Source organism: Grampus griseus (genome assembly GCF_964374135.1).
Source record: "Grampus griseus genome assembly, chromosome: 7".
Lineage (NCBI taxonomy): Eukaryota > Metazoa > Chordata > Mammalia > Artiodactyla > Delphinidae > Grampus > Grampus griseus.
The window spans coordinates 94,574,007-94,599,550 of record NC_139001.1 but is presented as its reverse complement, the minus strand read 5'-3'; the positions used below and the strand labels follow the sequence as shown (position 1 = coordinate 94,599,550).

General features: G+C 43.3%; 1 protein-coding gene across 1 annotated transcript in view; it reads left to right on the top strand.

Annotated features, from left to right (window-relative positions):
* Positions 1 to 25,544, top strand: part of MGAT5 (alpha-1,6-mannosylglycoprotein 6-beta-N-acetylglucosaminyltransferase) — a gene marked incomplete at both ends in the record, with an annotated part of 224,113 nt that overhangs the window by 52,653 nt on the left and 145,916 nt on the right. The window contains 2 exons of the mRNA XM_082659049.1: positions 21,017 to 21,093; positions 22,122 to 22,211. Coding sequence (XP_082515175.1) covers positions 21,017 to 21,093; positions 22,122 to 22,211 — 167 coding nt within the window. The remainder of the gene's footprint in view (positions 1 to 21,016; positions 21,094 to 22,121; positions 22,212 to 25,544) is intronic.

Below are 25,544 nucleotides of genomic sequence, written 5' to 3'. Positions count from 1 at the left end.
CGAGCAGCCTAAGGTATCTCTTTGAGTGGAAGTACTGTTGCAAAGCTTTGCAGATAAGGGAGAGTTTGAGCTCGACCTGCAGACTGGCTAAGATTTCGAAAGCTACTTGCATGAACTTCATACATTGAATAAATGGAAACAGGATTTACATTTAAGGTTTTGTAGCTCTTTGATTTTTAAAATCGAGTGTGTCTGCATCAGGATCTTCTTTATTTCAGCAAGATGAATGTCAAGCGTTGATAAGGGTAGGTACACCCTCTGTTCTGATTCCACAGTGGGAGGACCCAGACAAACAGGAATACCTAAAAGAACTCCTGGAAATTCTCTTCCTCTCTTATCTAGTATTTAGATAATATTTAGATAAATATCAAGTATTTTTCCCATCTCATCTTTTATTACTCCAGAACTTCAGACTTGATATGTACAGTCTCCAGTCCAAAAAAAAAAAAAAAAAAAAAAGTTTTCACTTCAAAGCTTTCTTTAATCCCAAAGGCCTCCTTGGGCAATGTCCCCTTCCTGTAGCAACCACTCACCCCTGGAACACATAACTTTGCTTCTTCCCAATGGGCTGCTCCCTGGCTTTCTCCTTACCTTGCACTGAACTTGCCTGGAACTCTGTGAATACCTCCAAGCTCATATCCTGCAGTTTTGTCAGATAGTTATAGAAATCATTAGTGGTTACTAGTTGATCTGCAGTTCTGTGGCACAAGTTACTATTAAGTTAGTTTCTGTGTTCTAGTGAACAGAATGGGAGTTAAGTGAGATTCATTCCTTACAGTACTGGTTGTTCGCTATAACTTTTGCAAGAAGCAACCCTTCTCCAGTCCTTTGGTTTATTACCTCTGCATGATATTGAAGAATGAAAAATTCCTAATCACTCCTCCCGTTTCCCTCACTTAGACCATCTTCCCTTCTCAGTACTTACTTAGAAGCTTATTTTGACGGGCAGAACATCACATATTACAAATAGGCTGAGCAATCAGGGTTGCATATTGCAAATTGAAGTCAAGTGATTTCTGTCAAAGGCTGCAGTCAGGAGGAGTGAAATCACAGCCTTTCTTCTGCTGAGTGTCTTTCAGCTGATTATTTCCTGGGACTGGTGACTTTTCACTCTTCACGTGTGCCAGATACATTTTAGAGCTAAGGATATTATTTAAACCCCTGTTTCAGCTTCAAGCCAAGCACCCTAAATACACAATTAACTAGTCTACTGCAAATAAGGGACACCGAGATGCAGTCAGTGACCGAAAAAAACACCTTCCCAACAGATAGTGTTTAACTCTGAGATTGTAATTTCTAGAAGAAAGGTTAAACATCAGTTCTCTCTGTGCTTTTGTAACCAACCCAAATGAGGGACCCCCTGTCATGGCCAGCCATGGTGAAACATGTAATATTAGAGGCCATGGAAGGCACTGTTATTTTGAGATGCATATGAGCTCATTGGAGAGTACATCTTTTCCTCTGAAGGTGGTTGCAAAGGATTAATAAATAGAGATTAGCGAAGGAAAATAGTGTTCCTTCATCTGTGTTCCTAATCATAGAGGGAGCATACATTTTTAAAAGGAACTTAGCTTAATTTTTATGTGAGAACAAAATTACATATAATGCAAGACACAGGTCTTAAGTGTACTACCATCTGAGTTTTTTTTTTTTCCTTTCTTTTTTTTTCGGTACGCGGGCCTCTCACTGTTGTGGCCTCTCCAGTTGCGGAGCACAGGCTCCGGACGCGCAGGCTCAGCGGCCATGGCTCACGGGCCCAGCCGCTCCGCGGCATGTGGGATCTTCCCGGACCGGGGCACGAACCCGCGTCCCCTGCATCGGCAGGAGGACTCCCAACCACTGCGCCACCAGGGAAGCCCCCCATCTGAGTTTTAATAAATGTGTACATCCATAAAACCAGCACTGCAGGCGAGGTACCGAACATATTCCTCACCCCAAATGTTCCCTCATGCCTCCTTCCATTTAATCTCCCTCCCCTACAGGCGACCATTGTTCTGATTTCTATCATCATAGATTAATTTTGCTTATTCTTGAGCATCATAAAAATGGAATCATACAGTATAAACATATTTTTGTGTCTGGCTTCTTTCTCCCAGGATAATACTTTTGGATTCATCCATGGTGTTGCATTTATCAGTTTGTTCTTTTTTTAAATCACCAGATGATTTTCTATTTTATGAGTATAAGCATAATTGATAATATCTATTTTCCTGATAATGGACATATGAGTTATTTCCAGTTTTGGACTATTAGAAATACTGCTGGAAATACATGAGCCCATCATTTTTTCTAAATAGTAAACCCTGTTGCCATAAGTTGTTCATATTCTCTTATGCTCTGAATATCTGTAGGATTTGTAGTGACAGTCCTTTTTTAAGTCATAATATTTGCTCATTAAAATTTTCTCTTTTTGATCACTCTTGTTAGGAATTCTAATTTTTTTTTTTTGCGGTACGCGGACCTTTCACTGTTGTGGCCTCTCCCGTTGCGGAGCACAGGCTCCGGAAGCGCAGGCTCAGCGGCCATGGCTCACGGGCCCAGCCGCTCCGCGGCATGTGGGATCCTTCCGGACCGGGGCATGAACCCGTGTCCCCTGCATCTCAACCACTGAGCCACCAGGGAAGCCCATGAAATTCTAAATTTTATTCATCTTTCCAAAGAACCAAATTTGGCTTTATTTATCTCTCAGTCAGGATTAAATCAGAAGCAGAACCACTGGAGGTATTTGTGTATGTGTGTGTGTGTATGTGTGCGTGCACGCACACACAAGCATGTGCTTACATGCGTGCGTGTGTATTAAGGGATTTGTTGAAGGGTTTTGACCTTACACAGTTGTGGGAGCTGGTTTAACAGTTTCTGTAAGGTATTGACTTTGTGTTTGACACTGGAGCTTGAAATCCATAAGTCAGACAGCCAGGAAGGGAAGATGAATGTTAAGCAGAGGAGAATAATAACGTGCTGGAATCCACAAGTATGAGCTGGAGCCCATGTTGACAGAGTAACACCCATTGTCTTTTTTTTTTCCTGCCTCTGACCTTGGGATGTGGATGTTCTGCAGAAGGTTGGTCCCTTTGTCTTGAAATGAAAGAGACTTGGTGGAAGCTAATCATTACTATTCCACCTCCTAGATACCCCCCAAAATTCTCTAAGTAGTAAGACTGACCGAAGGACTCTGTAAGAAAGGGATTACCAAACTATTTATGTAAAGCACCAGATAGTAAATATTTTAGCTTTGTGATGATCTCTGTTGCAGCTATTTAACTCTGAGGTTGTAGTGCAAAAGTAGCCATAGACAACACGTAAATGAATGGCATGGCTGTATTACAGTAAAGTTTATTTAAAGAAATAAGCAGTGGACCAGATTTGACCTCTAAGCTGTAGTTTGCTGTCCCCTGTTCTAGAGATTTCAATATACCTTCTTACCTTACCACAGTCTACTTAGGGGTTAACATTACAAACTTCATGTTTAATTCTGTTAATCCTGCATGTTTATCCTGTGTACTGTTGTTGTTAGATATCTTACATCTACGTATATTTTAAACCTCACTATACCCTACTATGATTTTTGCATTAGACAGTCAATTGACAAAGAAATTAAGGGAAGGAAGACACAATAGTCTTTCGTATTTACCCACATTAACATTTCTGATGATTTTCATTCTTTTCTGTAGTTCCAAGTTTCCATCTGATGGCATTTCCCTTTCAGTGCAAATAACTACTTTTGTTTATTTCTTGCCATGCAGGTCTGCAGGTGGTAAATTTTCTCATTATTCATTTATCTTGAAATGGCTTTTTGGGGACCAGCATTTTTCAAGGACAAAGATACAGATATCTGGTAGAGAATTCTAGGTTGACAGTAGTTTTCTTTCAGCACTTTAAAAATACTATTTCCTTGTTTTTTAGCCTCCATCCTTTTCTGATGAGAAGTCAGGCGACATTTCTATCTTTGGGCTCTCTTATATAATGTGTCTCATTTTTCTCTGGCTGCTTTCAACATTTCCTCTTCATCTTTGGCTTTTAGCATTTTGATGATGGTAAATGTAATTGTATTTATCTTACTTGTAATTCATTGAGATATTGGACCTGAAGGTAATGTTTTTCACCAGATTTGGAAAATGTTCAGCCATCATTTCTTCAAGTATTTTTTCCCCATTTTTTGGTCTTTTCTACCTCTAGGTATCCATTTATACAGAGTTTAGCCTACCTGATGTTGTCCCACAGGTCACTGAGGCTCTGCTCTATTTTCCTCTCCAATCTTTATTGTCTCTGTTTTTCAGATTGAATAATTTTATTTTTTCAAGTTCATTGATCCTTTCTTTTGCCACCTTCAAACTGTCATTAATTCCATTTGTTGACTTTTCAATTTCCAGAATTTCTACTTTTAAAAAAAGTGTCCATTTCTTTGTCTTCGGTCATATTTATAATAGCTACTTTAAATTCTTTGTCAATTCCAATGTTTCATCATCTTGGGATATGCTTTTGCTGACTGCTTTTCTTGACTCTGGTCCACATTTTCCTGTGTTTCCACATGTCTAGTAATTGTCTGTTATATATTGGGCATTATAATATGTTGTTGAGTGTATGTATTCCGTTATTATCCTCTGAAGAGTTGATTTTTTTGTTCTAGCAAGCAGTTAATTTACTAACTTACCACCTTGAGCCTAAGAAGTCTTGATTTTGTGGTTTGTTGGGTGTGTCTGTTTCAGTTTTTGCCCTAGTCTTAGGAAGTCTTAAGTCCTGGGCCTGATGCAAGGCCTTTCTGTGATTTCAATGGAAAGCTTGAAATGTTGGCCACACCCCTCTAATTGGTCAAGATTGAAACTCTCATTACCCCACAGTGAACAGCAGCTGAACCTCTGAACACCTTTAGAGCTTTCCTTGGAGTGTCCCCTACAAAGGCTTGGTTATGGAGTCATTCAAGGATTTTAAGGTAGTTTATATGCAGATTTGGGGGCTCCCCTTCTTTGGTTCCCTCTTTATGGGAGTACCCTACCTCAGTTTCTTGTCATCCTGATGACCCAAATTTCATCCTAAGACTGTAGTCTTTTGCTTACCTTCTAGTGATCTCCTACCACCCAGAGAGTCCCCTGAAGGGCAAAGCCATTTAATGTGGGTCTTATCCACTGTAGTTCCTTTCTTTTTTCTTTTTTTTCTTTTTTTTTTTTTTTTTTTGCGGTACGCGGGCCCCCCACTGCTGTGGCCTCCCCCACCGCGGAGCACAGTCTCCAGATGCGCAGGCCCAGCGGCCACGGCCCACGGGCCCAGCCGCACCGCGGCATGCGGGACCCTCCCGGACCGGGGCACGAACCCGCGTCCCCCGCATCGGCAGGCAGACCCCCAACCACTGCGCCACCAGGGAAGCCCAGTTCCTTTCTTTTAAGGTTCAAACTCCTTCTCATTTTGCCCCTTTTCCTTACTCTTCATTGTCTTATAAGTATCAATATCTGTGGGAAGATTATTCCAATATGAGCTTCTCTGCCATTGCCAATATATATCAATAATTTCTCAGCTTTGCTTTATAAAGAATTCCAAGTTAAATTGATCACACAGTTCTTACACAAGGAAGAACTCTAAAGGAAAGCTCTAAAAGTGTTCAGAGGTTCAGCTGCTGTTCACTGTGGGGTAGTGCAGTTCAGGAGTCTGCCCTGGCCAAGAAACAATCTGCGTTATTTCTTATCACTGCTCTGACCTTCTCCTGCCTTTTGGTATATAAGCCGGCTCTCTCTTGCTTTCAACACAATAACCACCATTTCTAGGTTGGCAAAGAGAGTGTTTTGTTTTTTGCGGTACGTGGGCCTCTCACTGTTGTGGCCTCTCCCGTTGCAGAGCACAGGCTCTGGACACGCAGGCGCAGCGGCCATGGCTCACAGGCCCAGCCGCTCCGCGGCACGTGGGATCTTCCCGGACCGGGGCACGAACCCGCGTCCCCCGCATCAGCAGGCGGACTCTCAACCACTGCGCCACCAGGAAAGCCCCGAGAGTGTATTTTTAATAAGGGCTCTCCCTCTCCTGGACACCATAGCTAGAGAGTGAGTGGGTGAGTACAGTTTGCCCTGGATACTGGCGCAGTGGCATGGGTCTTCAGGTGAAGACCTCCAGGTGGTAATCCCACCGCCAGAGGACCAGTGCTGTCGAAGAACTGATTCAAAAACCAGCTTCCCATCTGAGAGCAGATTACTTCCTGTAACAGATTCCTAGGCAGTTGAAAACCTTTGTTTTTCATACTGGAAAGAACTTGTGTTCACATATTTACTAACATTTTCTATTGAGTAGATGAATAGCATTCCAGGGTAAGACATACATTTAAGTATATGCACATTACTCTCTCAGCCTCACAAGCTGAGTATCATTGTCCAAACTTACATGTTCTTAAGCAGACATGTTTCCTTTCCACAGGAAGAAGAACCTGCTAAGGGCTGGGAGAGATAAAAGGAATTAAGTTATAAGGCAACCTGGTTTTTGAGAGACATCGCTAGCCGAGGACGTATCTAGCAGGCATAGATGTATGTGTTACGCCAGTGGGCTTGCAGATTTCATGAAACTCCGGATAAATCAAATGGAACTAAAAATCAAGTAGCTCTCAGCCTTTCTTCAAACTTGTACCCAAGCGTTTGATGTACTTGGGGGTGTTCTCAATATTGTAGGCCTTAAGCTTCTTTTTGTGTTATTGTGTTTTATTCTCACTCTGCTTCTTTTTGTAGTACCAAAAACTTATTATCAGGGTGTCATGTTAATTCTAAATTAACTTAGTTTATTTTTCCGTGCTAAAAAGGGAGGAGGGAGACTATAACCGAGCAACCAAAACAAAATGAAAAACTCAGTTCATATGAGTGAGTGATAACAAAAATTTATCTTGATCTCCCATTAAAAGAATAATCAAAGTACTTCCTCAGTGCCCGTAGATGTCTTGATGTGTAATCAGAATCCCTGTCCTTCACCAACAGCGACAAAAAAGTTTGTGACAGGTGATTCAAAAAGGGGCATCGTCCGCATGCCACAATGAAGACCCAGTGTGGCCAACATTAAACTAACTCTTCGTTGCTTGCTTTTCTTCTTTAGTTTCAACAAAGAAATACAAACAGATGTTCATAAACTGGGTATATATTTCTTTTTCTTTTAATTAATTAATTTTATTTCTGGCTGAGTTGGGTATTTGTTGCTGCGTGCGGGCTTTCTCTAGTTGCAGCGATCGGGGGCTACTCTTTGTTGCAGTGCGCGTGCTTCTCATTGCGGTGGCTTCTCTTGTTGCAGAGCACGGGCTCTAGACACGCGGGCTTCAGTAGTTGTGGCTCGCAGGCTCTAGAGCTCAGGCTCAGTAGTTGTGGCGCACGGGCTTAGTTGCTGCGTGGCATGTGGGATCTTCCCGGACCAGGGATCGAACCCGTGTCCCCTGCCTTGGAGGTGGATTCTTTTTTTTTTTTTTTTTTTAAGATGTTGGGGGTAGGAGTTTATTAAGTAATTAATTTATTTTTGCTGTGTTGGGTCTTCGTTTCTGTCCGAGGGCTTTCTCTAGTTGTGGCGAGAGGGGGCCACTCTTCATCGCGGTGCGCGGGCCTCTCACTATCGCGGCCTCTCTTGCTGCGGAGCACAGGCTCCAGACGCGCAGGCTCAGTAGTTGTGGCTCACGAGCCTAGTTGCTCCGGGGCATGTGGGATCCTCCCAGACCAGGGCTCGAACCCGTGTCCCCTGCATTAGCAGGCAGATTCTCAACCACTGCGTCACAAGGGAAGTCCCTCTTTCTTTTTCTTAACAAAATCCAAATCCCAAACGCTTTGACAGTCCGATAAGAATAGTCAGAAATGTGTGAGCTGTGCTTAACCATGTTTTAGAAGAAAAATTGAACCATTTGTTGTTGGAAGGGAGTAGGGAGATGTGTGTGCTCCACGTTCTAGGGGATGTGGCTGTTACAGTATGATAGCTGCGGTAAACTGCATGCGAAAAGAGGGAAGTTATGAAAGGCCCTCCCTTGTTTATTGGACAAGGAGAATAGGTGTGAAAATCGCTTTAGGCTCCCAACTTGAGAATATCATGTCGTTTTGCAAGTATAATCTTGAATTTTTAATGTCCGCCATCTACTTCCCAGTATCTTTTCTTAAATCTAAATTGACAGCTGAGGTTGCATTAAAATCTGTCAGTACTATATCTTATTTGTTTTATTTGAATGTCTGTATCAATTTTTATTTACTTTTTATTGACGTATAGTTGATTTACAACTATATATATTCTTCAGATTCTCTTCCCTTATAGGTTATTACAAAATATTGAGTTGAGTTCCCAGTGCTATACAGTAGGTCTTGTTGGTTATCTGTTTTTTATGCAGTAGTGTGTATATGTTAATCCCAAACTCATAATTGTTCCCCCACCTTCCCCTTCGGTAGCCATAAGTTTGTTTTCTATGTCTGTGAGTCTCTTTCTGTTTTGGAAATAAGTTCTTTTGTATCTTTCTTTCTTTCTTTTTTTTTTAGATTCTACATATAAATGATATCATATGATATTTATTTTTGTCTGGCTTACTTCACTTAGTATGATAATTTCTAAGTCCATCCTTGTTGCTGCAAATGGCATATGTCTTATTTTTTTAAATATTAAAAACTTTTTAAAACTTTTTTTCTAGAAATATGATACCATTATAACTTTTTATTTTGTTTTTGATGCATAAAACAAGCATTTTCCCAATTTAGGGACTGTTATGTCCATTTATTATAACTGGATACATAAGATAGTAGCCACATGGAATGTTTTACGTCCCTTACATGGTTACTTAAAATGCTGAAGAACATTTTGTTGTGGAAGAAATGATAACAGGGATTAAGTATGAACTTATATGAATAGAATAGGAGTATATCAGTAGAATATATATATATATATATCAATAGAATATGGGAGAATATATTTCCCATACAGATGAATACATGTAGATTTATGCATGAAAAGAACTCTGATTCCCTAAATCATATTGTTCATGCAGTTTTATCTTCCATTCCCAGAGCTATTAGAATATACAGCAGATGCCTTTGTGCTATTCATTTAAAAAGACTTGAACTTTTTTCCTTCCGTAAATTCAAAGCATTTCAGTCACCGGCTGTATCTCACACCTTAGTCACTGGCTGTATCTCACACTCCATCCAGTGCTGTGGCATAAAACGAATCAGAGATGGGTAACACACACACACACAGGTACGGACAGCAGGACAAGTATGTTGAACAAATAGGCGAATTGAGTGAACGAGAGCTAGTGTGTAATATTTCAGTGTGACATAGGCATCTCTCTCTCTTACAGCTTTATCTCCCTCAGCATTTCTTATTTGACTTTGAAGGCTGAGGGTGACATGAGGCAATAAATGAGTGCCAGGTGTGGTACCTGGCACAGAAAGGATAATTCAGACGTTGCAAAGTTTTACTGACTCCATCTACTGCATGAAGAAACAGGCTCAGGAAGGTCCAGTAACCTGCCCAGGTTGTCCCCTGGTAAGCAGCAGAGAGAGAATCCCAGTTGAGATGTCTTAGACACCCTGCCCTTTCCAGCACATAATCTTTTTTTTGGGGGGGGGATGGGAAGAAGTGAAAATATATTTACTTTCCAATTACATGATCTTGTATATAAGAAATACATCCCCCAACACACAATTCGAACTAACAAATGAATTCAGAAACATTTCAAGAAACATGATCAATGTAAAAAATCAGTTATATTTCTATACACTAGTAATTAACAATCCAAAAATAAATTAATAACTTTACTTACAATAACATCAAAAAGAATAAAATACTTAGCAATAAATCCAGCAAAGACATCCAGCGCATGATGTGTACTCACCTTTTCTCCTGTTTCCACTGCTGGGGTGGAATGTGGTCAGGTACTCAAATACCAGGGCACAGAGGGCTGCTTTCTCTTGGAGCGTTTTACAGTGTCAATTCCAGGAGCAGGTCGCTTCATAATGAGCAGGCAGGTAGCATGGTGGCCAAGGAGGGAAGATGGCATTTCATGAGAGGATTCATCTACTCTTTGAAGCTCGGACAAGACCGACGTTTTTCCTTTGTTTTATTGAGATAGAATCAACATACAGTGCTATGTCCGTTTAAGGTGTACAGCATAATGGCTTGACTTACATACATTGTGAAATGATTGCCACAGTAAGTTTAGTTAACATCCATCCATAATCTCAAATAGATACAAAAAAAAAGGGCAGGGGTGAAAAAAATGGTTTTTTTCTTGTCATGAGAAGTTTTAGGATCTCCCTTAGCAACTTTGAGATAAACCATACAGCAGTGTTAACTACAGTCAGAAGACAGATTTTTATAGTTTTACAACTTCAGAGGCTTATGCTGTGCCATTTTGGAAATACATTTGAAAATTTGAAAAGAATTTACCTATTACCTGCCAAGTAGGCATCAGTGAGAGCTTAATTAAATGTAAATGGATGAAAAAGGGTATTAGAAGCTGCTGTAAATCAAAGAAGGGGTTAAACATTCATAGTTATCTTTAGAGACCCCTTGTCAGAAAAATAACATGGGCTTCCTTACTGGTGAAAGACAGCTTTCTGCTCCTTGACAATTTACAACTTTAGGTATAAACTCTATTCAGCTGTAAAGACTTGATACATCAGTATCTTTGGAAGTCCACAAGTCAAATTTCCATCCTCATAATGTAGCTGTCGCTCTCCTTTTCCTTGGATTTCACGTTTTTCAGCACGTTGCTTCTCTCCTCAAAGACTCTGTTTCTTCCCCAGCGTCATAGCACCCAGCTGCCCGAGTGTATGCAGTGACCTTCGTATTCCCGCAGTGGGTGATGGTGTTCTCTGCCTGGAATTTGCAGCTCTCCAGGGTGTGGTGTCAGCTAACCTTTCCAAGCTGAAGTTTCCTCCTGCCCTGCTCTGAGTCTGCTGCTTTAGCCACATAGATCCTCTCCCCTCTCCCACACCCGCTCAGACATTGATGTTTGATTGGTTGCTCTTACCCACTGGGGGTAGATTTCCTTTCTCAGTAGGACACTCGGGGTTAAAACATAGGATAAAAGATCTGTTTTCCATCTCTGGCCTCAAAAAGGATTCTGTACCTACTATTAGCAATCATTAACCCCCTTTCAACCTCCCTTTCCCCCAGCCCGAAGCAGCCACTAACCTACTTTCTGTCTCTCTGGATTTGCCTGTTCTGGACATTTTATATAATATGTGGTCTTTTGTGACTGACTCCTTTCACTTAGCTTAATTTCTTCAAGGTTTATCCATGTTGTGGGATGAATCAGTACTTCATTCCCAGTATGGCTGAGTAATACCCCATTGTGTGGATGTACCACATTTTGTCTGTCCATTCATCCACTGATGAACATTTGGATTGTTTCCAGTGTTCACCTTTTGGCTCTCATGAATAATGCTGCCATGAACTTTTGTGTGGGTCTAGGTTTTCATTTTTCTTGGGTATCTACCTAGGAGTGGAATTGCTGGGTCAAAGGGTAACTCTATGTTTAACTTGTTAAGGAACTGCTAGACTGTTTTCCAAAATAGCTGCATTATTTTCTCTTCCTGCCAGCAGTGCTTGAGGGTTCTGATTTCTCTACATTCTTGCCAATACTTGTTATGACCTGAATTTTTGATTATAGCTGTTTCAGTGGATGAAGTGATATATCATGGTGGTTTTCATTTGCGTTTCCCTGATTGCTAATGATGATGAACTTTTTTTTCCATGTCACTGTCAGGTGTTTAACCCCAGCTGTTTTCTGCCCACTGCACATACGTGTTCCTAGGTGTGTGATGACCAACCTTTTCTGCCTGAATATTCTAAGGCATGTGACATGCTTGTATCAGTAGCAGTACCTGGGGGCCTATCAGAATGGAGGGTGTGTGTGTGTGTTTCTGTATGTGTGTGTACACAACATTCTTACAGACCCTGCCCCTCCTACTGAGAATCCCTTTTAATTCAATTATTTTATTTTATTTTATTGAATTATATATAGTTGATTTACGATGTTGTGTTTCAGGTGTACAGCACAGTGATTCAGTTTTTTATATATGTGTGTGTATATATATATATATATATATATATATATATTCTTTTCCCTTGTAGATTATTACAAAATATTGAGTATAGTTCCCTGTGCCATACAATAGTTCCTTATTAGTTATCTATTTTATGTATAGTAGTGTGTATATGGTAATCCCAATCTCCTAATTTATCCCTCCCCCGCTTTCCCCTTTGGTAACCGTAATTTTGTTTTCTAAGTCTGTGAGTCTATTTCTGTTCTGTAAATAAATGCATTTGTATCCTTTTTTTTTTTTAGATTCCATATATAAGCGATATCATATCAATGTGATATTTATCTTGCTCTATCTGGCTTACTTCACTTGGTATGATAATTTCTAGGTCCATTCATGTTGGTGCAAATGGCATCATTTCATTCTTTTTTATGGCTGAGGAATAGTCCATCGTATACATATACCACATCACCTTTATTCTTTCGTCTGTCGATGGACATTTAGGTTGCTTCCATGTCTTGGCTGTTGTAAATAGTGCTGCAGTGAACATTGGGGTGCACGTATCTTTTTGAATTAGAGTTTTCTTTGGATAAAGGCCCAGGAGTGGGATTGTAGGACCATATGGTAGCTCTATTTTTAGTTTTCTGAGGAACCTCCATACTGTTCTCCATAGTGGCTGTATCAATTTACATTCCCACAAACAGTGTAGGAGGGTTCCTTTCTCTCCACCCCCTCTCCAGAATTTATTATTTGTAGACATTTTAATGATGGCCATTCTGACCGGCGTGAGGTGATACCTCATTGTACTGAGAATCTTAATCCTAGATATTCTTTTTAATTCTGTATTACCAATGAAAGGTAAAACGGTATTAATGTTAGCTTCAAAGCTTAATGAGGTGGAAATTCTGCAAAAATAAATAAACAAACAAATGACCCAGGGTATGACAGAAGAAAGCCTAAATAATCTAGGGTTACTTGGCTGTTACTGTGGTTTGAAATTTTTGACGTTGATTATACTTGGCACTGCGTTTTCATAGTCCTCACAAGTTCATTTTTTTTTACACATTAACGTCATCCTTGAAAAGCTGTGCATGATTGAACAACTGTCCATTGAATATGATTTTCCTGTTGACTTCCATTATGCCTGTAGTGTTTGCTTATGGGCAATACTGTAGCTCCAGGTTTTTAGCAAGTCCCTGAGGCCCTTGGAGTGCTTCTTCAGAGACAAGTAAAAACTGATCATTTTATTCTTCAGGGTTGACTCTTTGGATTTCTGGTGTAGAGTGTGAATATGGTGATGATGGTGGTCGTGTGCCTTTTCATACCAAGAGCCAGAGTAGTGGAAACACTCTTGACCCAGAAGACAGAAGCCTGGGTTGAACATGCAGAATGTGTTGTGCATGAGAGGTAACTAGTGAATTTTATTAAACCACTGAATGCAGAAGGCAGTTCATCTCTCTAGGCCTTATTATGAATCAGGAAAAGTCAACAGCTTACTAATATGGCTTCAGAAGTCCTCTGCAGCTCTGAAATTCTTTGGTACAGTGATTGCATTTCTAGCTTCTTACATTGAAAAGCAAAACAAAACCAACAAAATGCAAACAACTCTTTTCAAAGTGCCCGGTGTCCATCCCTGGGAGTCCGTGAGTGTGTCGTGCCCATTACCCGTCATGACTCCCCAGCTCCTTCAGTGGGCAGAGAGCTTCCTGTTCCTGTGGGCCCTGGAATATGGGCTCTGGAATATGTGTACATGATTCAGTTATGGAAATTAAATCACTTTTTCATAATGCAAATGTAAAAAGTGGCCCTAAATGAATATTTGCCAACTGAGAATGACTGGTGAGGTCATTCGTAATGGGAGATTGTATTTCACCATGGCTGATTCCTGGCCGATTTATTGCTGGTAACTCCTGACGTGAGGCCGGCTGATGGAGGCGCTGGCAAGAGCATGGTCTCCAGGCTGAGCACAGAGGTGAAGTCAGCTCCCGGCTGGTGCAGTGCTCACGTGGGCACCCTGCAGGGGCCATCTGATAACTGGGGCGGTGTGTTCCTATCAGGTGTTCGGAGAGAAACACTACCTTACCCTACACAAAAAACAGAATTGCTGGAGACCCTTTATCTTTTGAGAGGAAATATGCTTGGGGTACCTTTGGGCCGAATCGAGCCCTCACTCATGAAGATGGTTATCTTAGCTGCTGGCAAAGGAACTGGACCAGGAGATTGAACTCGGTTTCCTAAAACTTCCAGGGGTAGACAGATGGTCACGTTTTTTGAGATTTCTGAGAGATTTTTAAATTTCCTTTTTCATCTTCCATTAAAATAGCAATGGTGAAGAAATCAGGCACCCTTAACCTATCTGATGCCTGTTCAGTTCTAGATAAAAAATTAATGGCACTGTGTTTCACAGGTTCTTAAAAAGAAGTGCTGTTTCAAACACGTCGTCTTGGCTGTAATTAATATTCAGATACGTCGTCTTGGCTATAATATTCAAACACGTCATCTTTGCAATAATTAATATTCAGACACGTCGTTCTTGCTGTAATTAATATTCAGACACGTCATCTCTGCTGTAATTAATATTCAGACACGTCGTCTTTGCTATGATTACTATTCAGACACGTCGTCTTTGCTGTAATTAATATTCAGAAAAGTGAACCTTGCCAAAGGAGGCTCTCTTGGGAGGGTCAACTTTCATTCTAAAATAACTATCTTCTTTCTGTGTAGGGCTCACAAAACACCTCTCCCCCTCTCCACCGCCTCCCCCTTGCCTCCCACTACCCACCACACACATCCACTCCCCTCCTCTCCGCTCATGTCCTCACTTTATCATCACCACCCGGGAGCATGTAGCCGAGTTTCTTACAGGTGGTACCACACACAAGTATTTATAGAATCGGACTAAGGGTGACACCTGGCTGCCAGCCTTGTTTGTTGTGAGCCTCTTTTTATAACCATATTCCTGGAGCTCTTTTGTTCAACAGAGTCAGGAAAGGTTATCATTAACTTGAAATAAGTTTGTAGTAGGTGAGTGTTTTATGATGCTGCATAGTTGATAGTTGATGACTTTAAAAACAGACAGCATCTCCATGTATATGTATTGAACTTGGCAGCTAAAACTAAAGGTATTCTTGTATGGTACCCAATGGATCTTGTGTTTGACTTGTAAATGCATCAGGACAGTTAACATATGAGTCATTAAGATCATATCTCACAAAACTGCAAGCCTCTCTTTTTAAATACTAATAAGGTATGAATATCAGTCATTCACATGGGGGATAGGCCACTTCCTCCCTCCCTGCATTGGCAATGAGTCTTCTTTTTTTTTACATCTTTATTGGAGTATAATTGCTTTACAATGGTGTGTTAGTTTCTGCTTTATAACAAAGTGAATCAGTTATACATATACATATGTTCCCATATCTCTTCCCTCTTGCGTCTCCCTCCCTCCCACCCTCCCTATCCCACCCCTCTAGGTGGTCACAAAGCACTGAGCTGATCTCCCTGTGCAATGCGGCTGCTTCCCACTAGCTATCTATTTTACATTTGGTAGTGTATATATGTCCATGCCTCTCGCTTTGTCACAGCTTACCCTTCCCCCTCCCCATATCCTCAAGTCCATTCTCTAGTAGGTCTGTGTCTTTATTCCCGTCTTACCCCTAGGTTCTTCATGACATTTTTTTTTCTTAGATTCCATATATATGTGTTAGCACGCGGTATTTGTCTTGCGGCAGTGAGTCTTCTTTCACTGCTCCTCCTTGTGACATTTTTCCTTGTGTGGAGCCCAGATTCCTTTGGCTTGTTTAGTGTGTGGTCCGGAACTCTTGCGTTTCTGTTTCAGAGATTCCCAGTGAGGACCGCCCACCCCCTTTCTTCCGTGGCTCTTTCTTCTCCCTGTGCTTCTCTGGAACTGGGGCTCTTAATCCCTTTGTTACATTTGTTCATCTGTCTAAAAAAATACAATGGAGTTGCCAGGGTGCCAGGCAGTAGGTTGGGTGCTGGGCCACAGCCCTGAGGGTGGGTGTCCCGCCTTGCAGGAGGCTATACCCGAGGAGGGGGCTCTGCTGTATGTGGTCCCTCCCCCTAGTCCTGGGGAGCTCCTCCAGGGTATGGACCATGTCTTTCAAGGACGCAGCTTTTTTTTTTTTTTTGCGGTACGCGGGCCTCTCACTGCTGTGGCCTCTCCCGCCGTGGAGCACAGACTCCGGACGCGCAGGTTCAGCGGCCATGGTTCACGGGCCCAGCTGCTCCGCGGCATGTGGGATCTTCCCGGACCGGGGCACGAACCCGTGTCCCCTGCATCGGCAGGCGGACTCTCAACCACTGCGCCACCAGGGAAGCCCAAGGATGTAGATTTGACATGGAAGCACATGGCCAGCAGCAGGCTTTTGAGAGATGTTCCAGGCGGCTATGGGCTGAGTTTGGAGGTAGCCGCTGAGGATTTTGAAGCGTCTCCTTTCCAAACTATAAGATGAGGTAATTGTCTTCCTTATTCAGGAGGATGTGGTGAGTATAAAATGTGCTAACGTGCCAGCACTTCAGAAAGGCTGGTACTGTATCAAGGGAGGTCATGTTGTCCACCTCTGTTTCCTCTATCACCCTTTTCAATTCTCACAGTCCCTCTGAGACTGTCTTTACCATTTACTTCTGCCCTGTACTCTCCCACTTTCCTTCCTTCCTTGGGCAGAGGAAGCCATGAGTTAAAAACATCTGTGTGTCTGGTTCCATATCTCTTCGTCTCTGTCGCTTCCAGATATGTATTTGAAATGCTGTTGTGTCTCTCAATCTGTGTATGCATGTTAGGACCGTCGGGGAGAATATGGCTCCACGCTTGATGGGAACACGCTGCTCTGGGTGTGTTTATGGCATCTTTCGTCACTTCTCCTGCTGTACATGTGCTCTTCCTGAGTTGTAAGCATTTTTGATAATAAGAAAAATGTTCTCTTAGATTAAACCTAATATTTGACCTCCTACTACCCTGATAAAACAACAGAGTTTTTTGCACCTAGGGTACCCTGCCTTTTTTCTAATACCTGGTTGACGGTACCATAGAATCAGTTCAGAGGTGAAGTTTTCAGTGCAAGATGCTACTTGGGCTGGTGTATGAGGGTAAGAGATGAAACTGAATCCTAAACAGTAGAAGAGCTGAGCTTCTTTGCTTAACATTAACATCTTCTTTTTCCTTTGCCCTTTCACCGTTAAAAAAAAAGATGACCTGTGTGAGAGGGTGGGGTGAACAGCAGGGAGAGCCTTCTAGTAATGTATCTTGGCAGAATCCTGACACCTTTTGTGGGGAGGGGCCTCATTAAGCTAAGTGTCCCCTGAAAAGCCGTCACGTTGACATCTTTTGGCCTGAATTTTTGTGGGGTTTTTTAACCAACCTTAGGTTGGAGGCTCTTGCAAAGGTAGAAGTGTCTTCTGTGGATACAAAGGAATGAAAACATGATTCATTGAGTTTTTGTCATTGTGATGGAAACAAGGCCGGGAGCTGTCCTGTGGGATGTGCTGAAACTCCTCAGGGCCTGGGAGGTAATGGAGGGTCTTGTTCAGGTTACTTACTGGGGGTTGGATTCTGTGAGCAGCTCGGCCCCATGGCGCTTCCCGGGTCTCCGTTTCACAGATGCCTTCCACCCCAGAGCCTCAAGTCATCCAACTACACTTTTGGAAGCCACTGTCTATTCAAACCCACCACTGTGTAACAAAATAATGAGAAAATTCCTCATTAGATCATGGAAATGCAGAGGAGCCCCTGTTGGATTAGCTGACACACTGCTGCTTGGAAGAGGAGCAAAAAATGCTGGTCTAGCAGGGGTCTCAGCTCAGACTCATTCTCCCTGAGCCCAAGGGTCAGGCCGGGGATGGTGGGGAGGCAGGCAAAACATGCGTATGTTTATTCAGCCCAGCAGCACTCACTGAGTGCCTGGTGATGGAGCAGAAAGACGTAACCTTCCCACCTCCTAGGAGGGGAGGTGAACAGATGTGAACAAGAGAACAGGATTGCTCACTGTGGTGGGAGGGCCAGAAGCCGCAGGGCAGCACTCAGCCCTGACTCGGTCCTGACTCAGCCTGGGGATGGAGAAGGATCAGGGCTCTCTTCAGGTGGGGATGCTCGAGCTAGGTCTTAAAGGAGGAGGGGCTTTAAATGGGTGGAGGGAACCGGGAGGGGTGACAGGAAGGGCACGCTGGACAGGGGAGTGCCTGCAGATGTCCTTTACAAAGTCAGTTCAGGGCTTCCCTGGTGGTGCAGTGGTTGAGAGTCTGCCTGCCGACGCAGGGGACATGGGTTTGTGCCCCGGTCCGGGAGGATCCCACATGCCGCGGAGCGGCTGGGCCCGTGAGCCATGGCCAGTGAGGCTGCGCGTCCAGAGCCTGTGCTCCGCAACGGGAGAGGCCGCAACAGTGAGAGGCCCGTGTACCGCAAAAAAAAAAAAAAAAAAAAAGTTCAGCAGGTCTTTGCAGAAGCGAGGATCCTCATTTGGGGAGTCTCTTAGCATGGCCAACATTGGGGGTCTGTGCCTGTTTTTGTAAATAAAGTTTTATTGGAACACAGCCACACCCATCCTCCCCCTGTCGTCTGTGGCTGCTTTCCTGCTACATCCCGGACAGAGACCATGTGGCCTGCCCAGACTAAAATATTTATTGTCCAGCCCTTTACGGAAAAAGTTTGCTGACTCTTAGCATAACATCTTTTTATTTCTTGAAACTCTTAAATGAAGAGGACCCACACTGCCAGCAACTAGGCTTTGCCTGCAGCCTTCACGGACCTGCTGGTTTATTTTAACACTCGGCGATTTCTCTTCGTCCCGCACTGCCATACCTCCAGCTCACCTCATTTCAATAACTTCTGGCTCTGAACATCTGGAACTAGAGTAATACCTCTTGTGTGTAAAGAAAGGGGAGTAATTTACCCCTGAGTATCTCAGATGTCTGATTATCCCAACCCTCGGCTGTTTTGGACTCTGCTTAATTTCTCGAAACCTCTGCTGCGTCTTACTTGCTTAAGTAGTAAACAAAATTGGAATTTAAAATAGTGATAGGAGCAGTAGTCATTGGAAAGCACTTCTTTTCTTTGGTGAGGGAGCCCGTCTGTCAGTGGATTCTGGAGCTGGCTGTCCCCGTACACATGAGAGAGAAGGGGAGCTTTAGGGAGAGCCACCATTCAAGCCTGCATTTATTTTAAAAACGAAGAGAATGCATTTCCAGAAGCATGTGCATTTGAAATATTGCTTTCCTGGGTATAGTGAGTGAAAGTTGCGTGGAATTATACAGCAAATGCCAACTTTTAAGCACCTGCCATGGTCTGTGGTATCATGTGATGGGAGTGCCAGACCAGGCTTCTTACAAACGTTAACTTAAATATTTAATAAGACCTGGATGAAATAGAGGTGCAGTTATTCCGATTTTACAGATGGGGAAACAAAGCCTCCAACTAACTGTCTTCCATGTTAACAACTAACAGACACTGCCTCCGACCTATGATAAGGAGGATATTGATTTTACACTCTAGTTATCCTTAGGTTGATATTGTAGTTTGGGATCTAATTTCCGATTAGTACTTGGTATAGGAAACTGTCAGCAGTGAATAATTGGGACATTTTCCAAGCATGTGCAGAAAATATAGTTGGTCCAAAAACAGAAGCATGTAGGTTTAGGGTTGTCGGCCTTTCCAGCTGAAATGATTGTTTCTAAACAAAACACTGATCGTAACTATCTTCTCCTTAAAACTTTTCAGTGCTCCGCCACCCAGGCCCTTAGTACAAAGACCAGAGTCTTTATTTTGGTGCTTGAGGCCTTTCTGGTTGGGCGCTGCCTCTCAGTACCTCGTCCTAATTCACTCCAGTCAGACCAGGTCCTGCATTTGGATGTTTTCCTGAACACCATCTCTACCTTGTCCCTCTACCTGGCTCGCTCCTTCATCTTCACATCTCAGCTGAGATGTCACTGGATCCAGGGAAGCCGCGTGTCCTTCCCTTGCCCTGCCCTAACATAAGGCCTTTTACACTGCTGTTCAGTTGTTTACTGGTTTGTCTGTTGTCCATCACTAAAGCTTCTGGGAGGCATTCTTTTCAGTTTTGACTCTGTAGTTACAAGGAATAGGAATCTACTCTAGCTTGCTAATACAAAGGGAGTTTATTGGGAGGAAATAGTGGAAGAATAAGGAGATCTTGGTGGAAATTTAAGAACCGGGTCTGTAAGAAGGTGCACCTTGCAGATGCATCTTGTGGCTTTCTGAGCACATGGTTCTCTTTGCCTTTCTCTCTCCTGTGGGCTGCGTCAGCTCAAGCGCATGTCTGTTTTGTTTTATTGAAGTATAGTTGATTTACAGTGTTGTGTTAGTTTCAGGTGTACAGCAAAGTAGTTTTGGTTATTTATATATATATATGTACACACACACACACACACACATATATCTATTTTCTTCAGATTCTTTTCCCTTACAGGTTATTACAAAATATTGAGTAGAGTTCCCTGTGCTATACAGCAGGTCCTTATCGTTTATCTATTTTATATATAGTAGTGTGCATCTGTTAATCCCAGACTCCTAACTGATCCCCCCCGCTTCTCCTTCGGTAGCCATAGGTTTGTTTTCTATGTCTGTGAGTCTGTTTCTGTTTTGGAAATAAGTTCATTTGTACCACTTTTTTAGATTCCATAAGTGATAAGCACACGTGTTCCTGAAGCTGCTCATGGCCTCAGTTTGTCCTCATAGCCTAGCCTGGCCTCGCCGGCCCTGTGACCCTCCTAATCTCATGACTTCATTTCCTGCCCCCCCCCCCCTCGTATGGTTTCTCAGTTTCCCAGTTGCAGATTTTCAGGCAAGCACTCTGGTTGGCCCGGCTCAACCTTTGCCGCTGGGCCATGCATGTCACAGGTCTCTGGCCGTGCTGGAGGTGGGCTGTGGTTGGGTCAGGTCCTCCCTGCAGACCAGTCAGAACTGTCGTCAGCTGGAGGGGCTCCCAGGGTAGACTTCTCTTTTCCTTTTCTCTCTCTGACCCTCACTTGCAATAAACTTGATAGTATCCTTTGTTGTTTTTCCTCCTTTTCAGATATCATTAATGGAGCTCAAGAAAAATGCGTATTGCCTCCTATGGATGGCTACCCCCACTGCGAGGGGAAAATTAAGGTAAGGCAGAAGGGATGTCCATTCGTCCCCATCCTTCTTAATCTGCACGAACAGCCGCTTGCTTCCCCCACCCTCCCTTCTTCTCCCCAGCGATACACATGGGCAAGCGAGCCCTTTAAGGGAGTCATTTAAGGGGCGCCTCAGTCCTGCCAGTTAGGGGCTGTGGCCATGACAACCCTTCCCTGCTTATGCCAGCTCTGTGGGGTTAGTCAACAGTGACTAAGTGGTCAGACTGAAAGGGCTGGGCCATTGCAGGCACCTGCGGTGGCTTTGAAGCTGTCACTACCACCCCCTTCCCATCCTCCAGCAGGTGATCCTTCAAGGGCCAAAGACAAGGGGCTGCCATTATTTAGTATCCACCTTCCCTCTGCCCCAGGCCTCTGCTGTGAGGTCTCCAGATCGAGCTTTCATTGTCACATTTGCATGTGCAGTCGAGTACCCAGACACTCTTGGCCATTCTTTGACTCTTAACATTTTTTTTCATCCCATTTATACGGCCAGCCCTTGGGGAGACCACTCTCCTTCGCAGTGGTTTGCAGAGAAAAGTTAAGTGTTCAAGCGCCACGTAGGATGGTGAGACCAAACCACAGGGCGTTTACCTAGCCTCCATTTGTGACTCACCGCACGCTGAGCTCCTGCCCTCGTCCGTGCGCTCTCTCCCAGGCACTGTGCCGAGGCTTGTGAAACTGTAGTTCTCCGGGGAGGGGACTCTGATGCCGGGGCACTGCATTAGGCACTTGCTCTTGATAAAACACTCCTTGCCGTTGCTTCTCCCGGGCTGCACTGCAGGGTGTGTCTCATGGCCTCTGTCCACTCCAAAGGCCTCTGTGCTAAGGCCCAGCTCAAGCCACGGTCGTCCAAGAGCTGAGCATCTGTCTCCTGACCTCAGCCCAGGGATCCCGAGCTTCAGGCCACGGCTTGAGCCAGCCCGCTCCCCCTCCGAGCCCTCGCCGTCTCTGTTGGCAGGTGTGCCTGGCCGCAGAGATCAGGCTGCTCATCGGCGTTCTCGCCTTCTCTGGTTGTTTCAGTGGATGAAAGATATGTGGCGCTCGGATCCCTGCTACGCAGAATACGGAGTGGATGGGTCCACCTGCTCTTTTTTTATTTACCTCAGTGAGGTGAGTAGCTTCTTGTGGCTTTGTGGGGTGTGGGGGTGGACGGTCTGTTCTGTAGCTGAGCCTGGAATCTGAAAGGCTGAAAAACGGGTATTGTTTTCCCACGAAGGGCCTGTGATTCCCTTCTGCGTGACTCTCCTCTGTCCCCAAGTAGTGTGACTTTTTTTTTTTTTCTCCTTGAGGGAAGAATAGTCTGAGTTCACTGTTTAATTTTTTCCCAATTAAAAAAAAAAGGTAGTAAAATACACCTAACACAAAAATGTAGTAAAACTTCTTAACCATAAAGTGTAAAGTTCAGCGGCCTTAAGTCCATTCACACTGCGACCGTCACCACCATCCATCCATCTCCAGAATGCTTCATCTTGCCAACCTGAGACTCTGTTCCCGTTAAACCGTAACTCCACGTTCCCTCCCTTCTCCCAGCCCCGGCAAACACCCTTCTACTTTCTGCCTCTGACCGTGACTACTCCAAGTACTCCTATAAGTGCAGTGTAGAGTATTTGTCTTTTTGTGATGGACTGATTTCACTTCGCATAGTGTACTCAAGGTTCATCCATGTTGTACATGTGTCAGTGTGTCCTTCCTTTGTAAGGCTTAATAATATGTTCCATTGTGTGTATAGACCACATTTTGTTACCCATTCATCTGTCAAATGGACCCTTGGATTGCTTCCACCTTTCAGGTATTGTGAATAATGTTGTTATGAACGTAGGTGTACACATAACTCTTTGAGGCTCTGCTTTCAATGCTTTTGGGTATAGATCCAGAAGCAGAGTCGCTGGATTATATGGTAATTATATTTTTAATTTTTTGAGGAACCACCAAACTGTTTTCCACAGCGGCTGCACCATTTTACATTCCCACCAACAGTACACAAGGGTTCTAACTTCTCCACATCCTTGCCAGCACTTGTTATTTTCTGGTTTTATTATTATTATTGTTTTTTAGTGGCCCTCTGAATGGGTTTGAGGGGGTATCTCACTCTGGTTGTGGTTTGCATTTCCTTAATGATTAGTGATGTTAAGCATATTTTCATATGCTTATTGGCTGAGTTAGCTATCTACTTACAGGCTGAATTATTTACTTTTTTTCCCCTTTTTATCTGAATTTCATTTGTACCCTTGAATTTAAATAGCAGCTTTTTTTCCTTTTTTTTTAAGGGCTACATGGCATTTTACAGACCACATGGAATTTGTTACATGCTTTAGGGATCTCCATTTCACCTTTAGAAAGGTTAAGGGGATAGGGTGGGGTTAAGACTTTATCCAGCGCCAGTTACTGGGAGAGAACTGAGTAGGGAATGAAAACTCACCGGCTGCCCCCCTCCCCACCCCCGTTATGGGCAGGGGCAGCAGCCCTAGGGGCTTGTGAAACAGACGCCAGCTAATTTCTGAGGATGTGCACTTGGCAGGCTCTTGACTGCCTTTTTTTTTTTTTTTTTTTTTTGATTCGTGCCCCCTGGTTTTGGTTCTCTTGCTGTTTCATCAGTAGTTTAATAACAGCTCCCTGGTGATGCCATGCAGAAAGGAGAATGCCTCCATTTTGAAGCTAAATGAAATGTTTTTGCCATAGTTTCCCTTGTGGGATTCAGGTACCTCTTCTCTCTGGTATAAGGTGACAGGGACAGTTTTGGGGATGGAGGCCAAGCCAGTATTGCTATAGGGCATGTGGCCCTGGAATCTGTGGGGTTTGTCCCTCTTCCGCACCCTCACTTCTCTTTCTTCTGTAAGATCCAGTCAGACTTTTTTTTGCCAAGGTTTGCTCCACGGCCACCCCAGGGCCATCATGGGAACTGTCAGAGTTAGTGACAGTTAAAATGCCTCTTGGAAACGAAAAGCACTGAGAGGTTGGGTGTGTGATGCACTTCATTAGGTGGCTGCTGGCCAGTTGACTTTGTAGCATGTATTTGAGTGTGTTTGGAGCTTGGGTGGCCTGGGGCCGGCCTCATTTTCTTCTCCGGAGGAGTAGGGCCTGGGGCTATGGGTGAACCTTCACTCTAGTGAGAAGTCAGTTAGAGGCACCTTTCCTGCCCTGAGGAAAAAGTTCCTCATTTAGTTCAATTTTCAAAAGTTTTCTTCCCATTTCCATTTGATAGAATTTAGCCAGAGTCTAACCTGGCTCCCTGATGGACAAGCTGAGCTAATTTCATGCCTTCCAGCATCTCGGGGAGGATTGCCTGAGGTGAAGGGAGAGAAAGAGGATTTGACGTGCTCACTCCAGCCTGGATCTCCATCTCCCAAGCCGGAGCTGGGGAGGGGTGGGAGAATGGTCCAGGTGGACAGGGGCTGTAATTATATATGACCTGGTTCCCTTCCTTTGAAACTGCCACCCTACCCCTACCGACAGGGAAGGAAGGACCTAGCTAAGATGAGAGAAAAGGGAGATTCTGGTGCAGGTAAACTGAGAGGAGTGTGGGATAGATGGGGCCGCATAAAGATGTGATGGATCATGTAGACTTCATATTGGAGCCTGGGTGTTTCCTTGCAGAACCTTTAACTATTTTTTCTCCTTTCGAGATGTGGAAGGGTACTTCATTTGCCTCTTCCACTCTCTTCTTATGCAAATGATCAGACCTTTCTTTCTGCAACACTGAATTCAGTTCAGTGAGCACTTACTGAACATCTATTGTATTCACTGATTGTCAACAATTACTGAGGAGTCATTTACTTGGCACCATGCTATGCATTCATTATCTTTCAAGTCTAATGGAAGAGGAAGCATGGATACAGGTAATTAAGCCAGGAAGGGGTCCTGGGAAAGAACTAGGAACTTCTTTTTCAAAGTTTTAATCTGAAAATTACCTTGAAACTCTGGCCTTTTAAAAAAATTTTCCATTTTATCAAAGCATCTTAACAGGGACCCTATAAGAGAGGAAAATTTAACCAACATGGCCACTTGAATAGGCAGTACTGCCTTAGAGCCTCGTAGCTGACTTAAGCTTCTGTTTCTAATGCTTTCTAAACACTGTGCTCTTGGAAAAGTTGTCCTCTTTGTGCCTCAGGTTCTTCCTTTATCATATGTTTTAATTTTGTTTTTAAAGGATCCTGCCGTGAGAATTCCTGAGCCTATATGGGAGCATGCTTAGAGTAGAACGTGGCAAATAAATGATACTCAATTTGTAGAACTGACACTTTTATGATAGGTTTTTTGGGTTTTGTTTTTGTTTTACTTCTTTGTGGGGAGTGGTTATTTATTTATTTATTTTTATTGAAATAAAGTTGATTTACAATGTTGTGTTAGTTTCAGGTGTACAGCGAAATGATTCAACTGTATATAGTTATATATGCTTTTCCAGATTCTTTTCCCATGTAGGTTATTACAGAATATCAAGTAGAG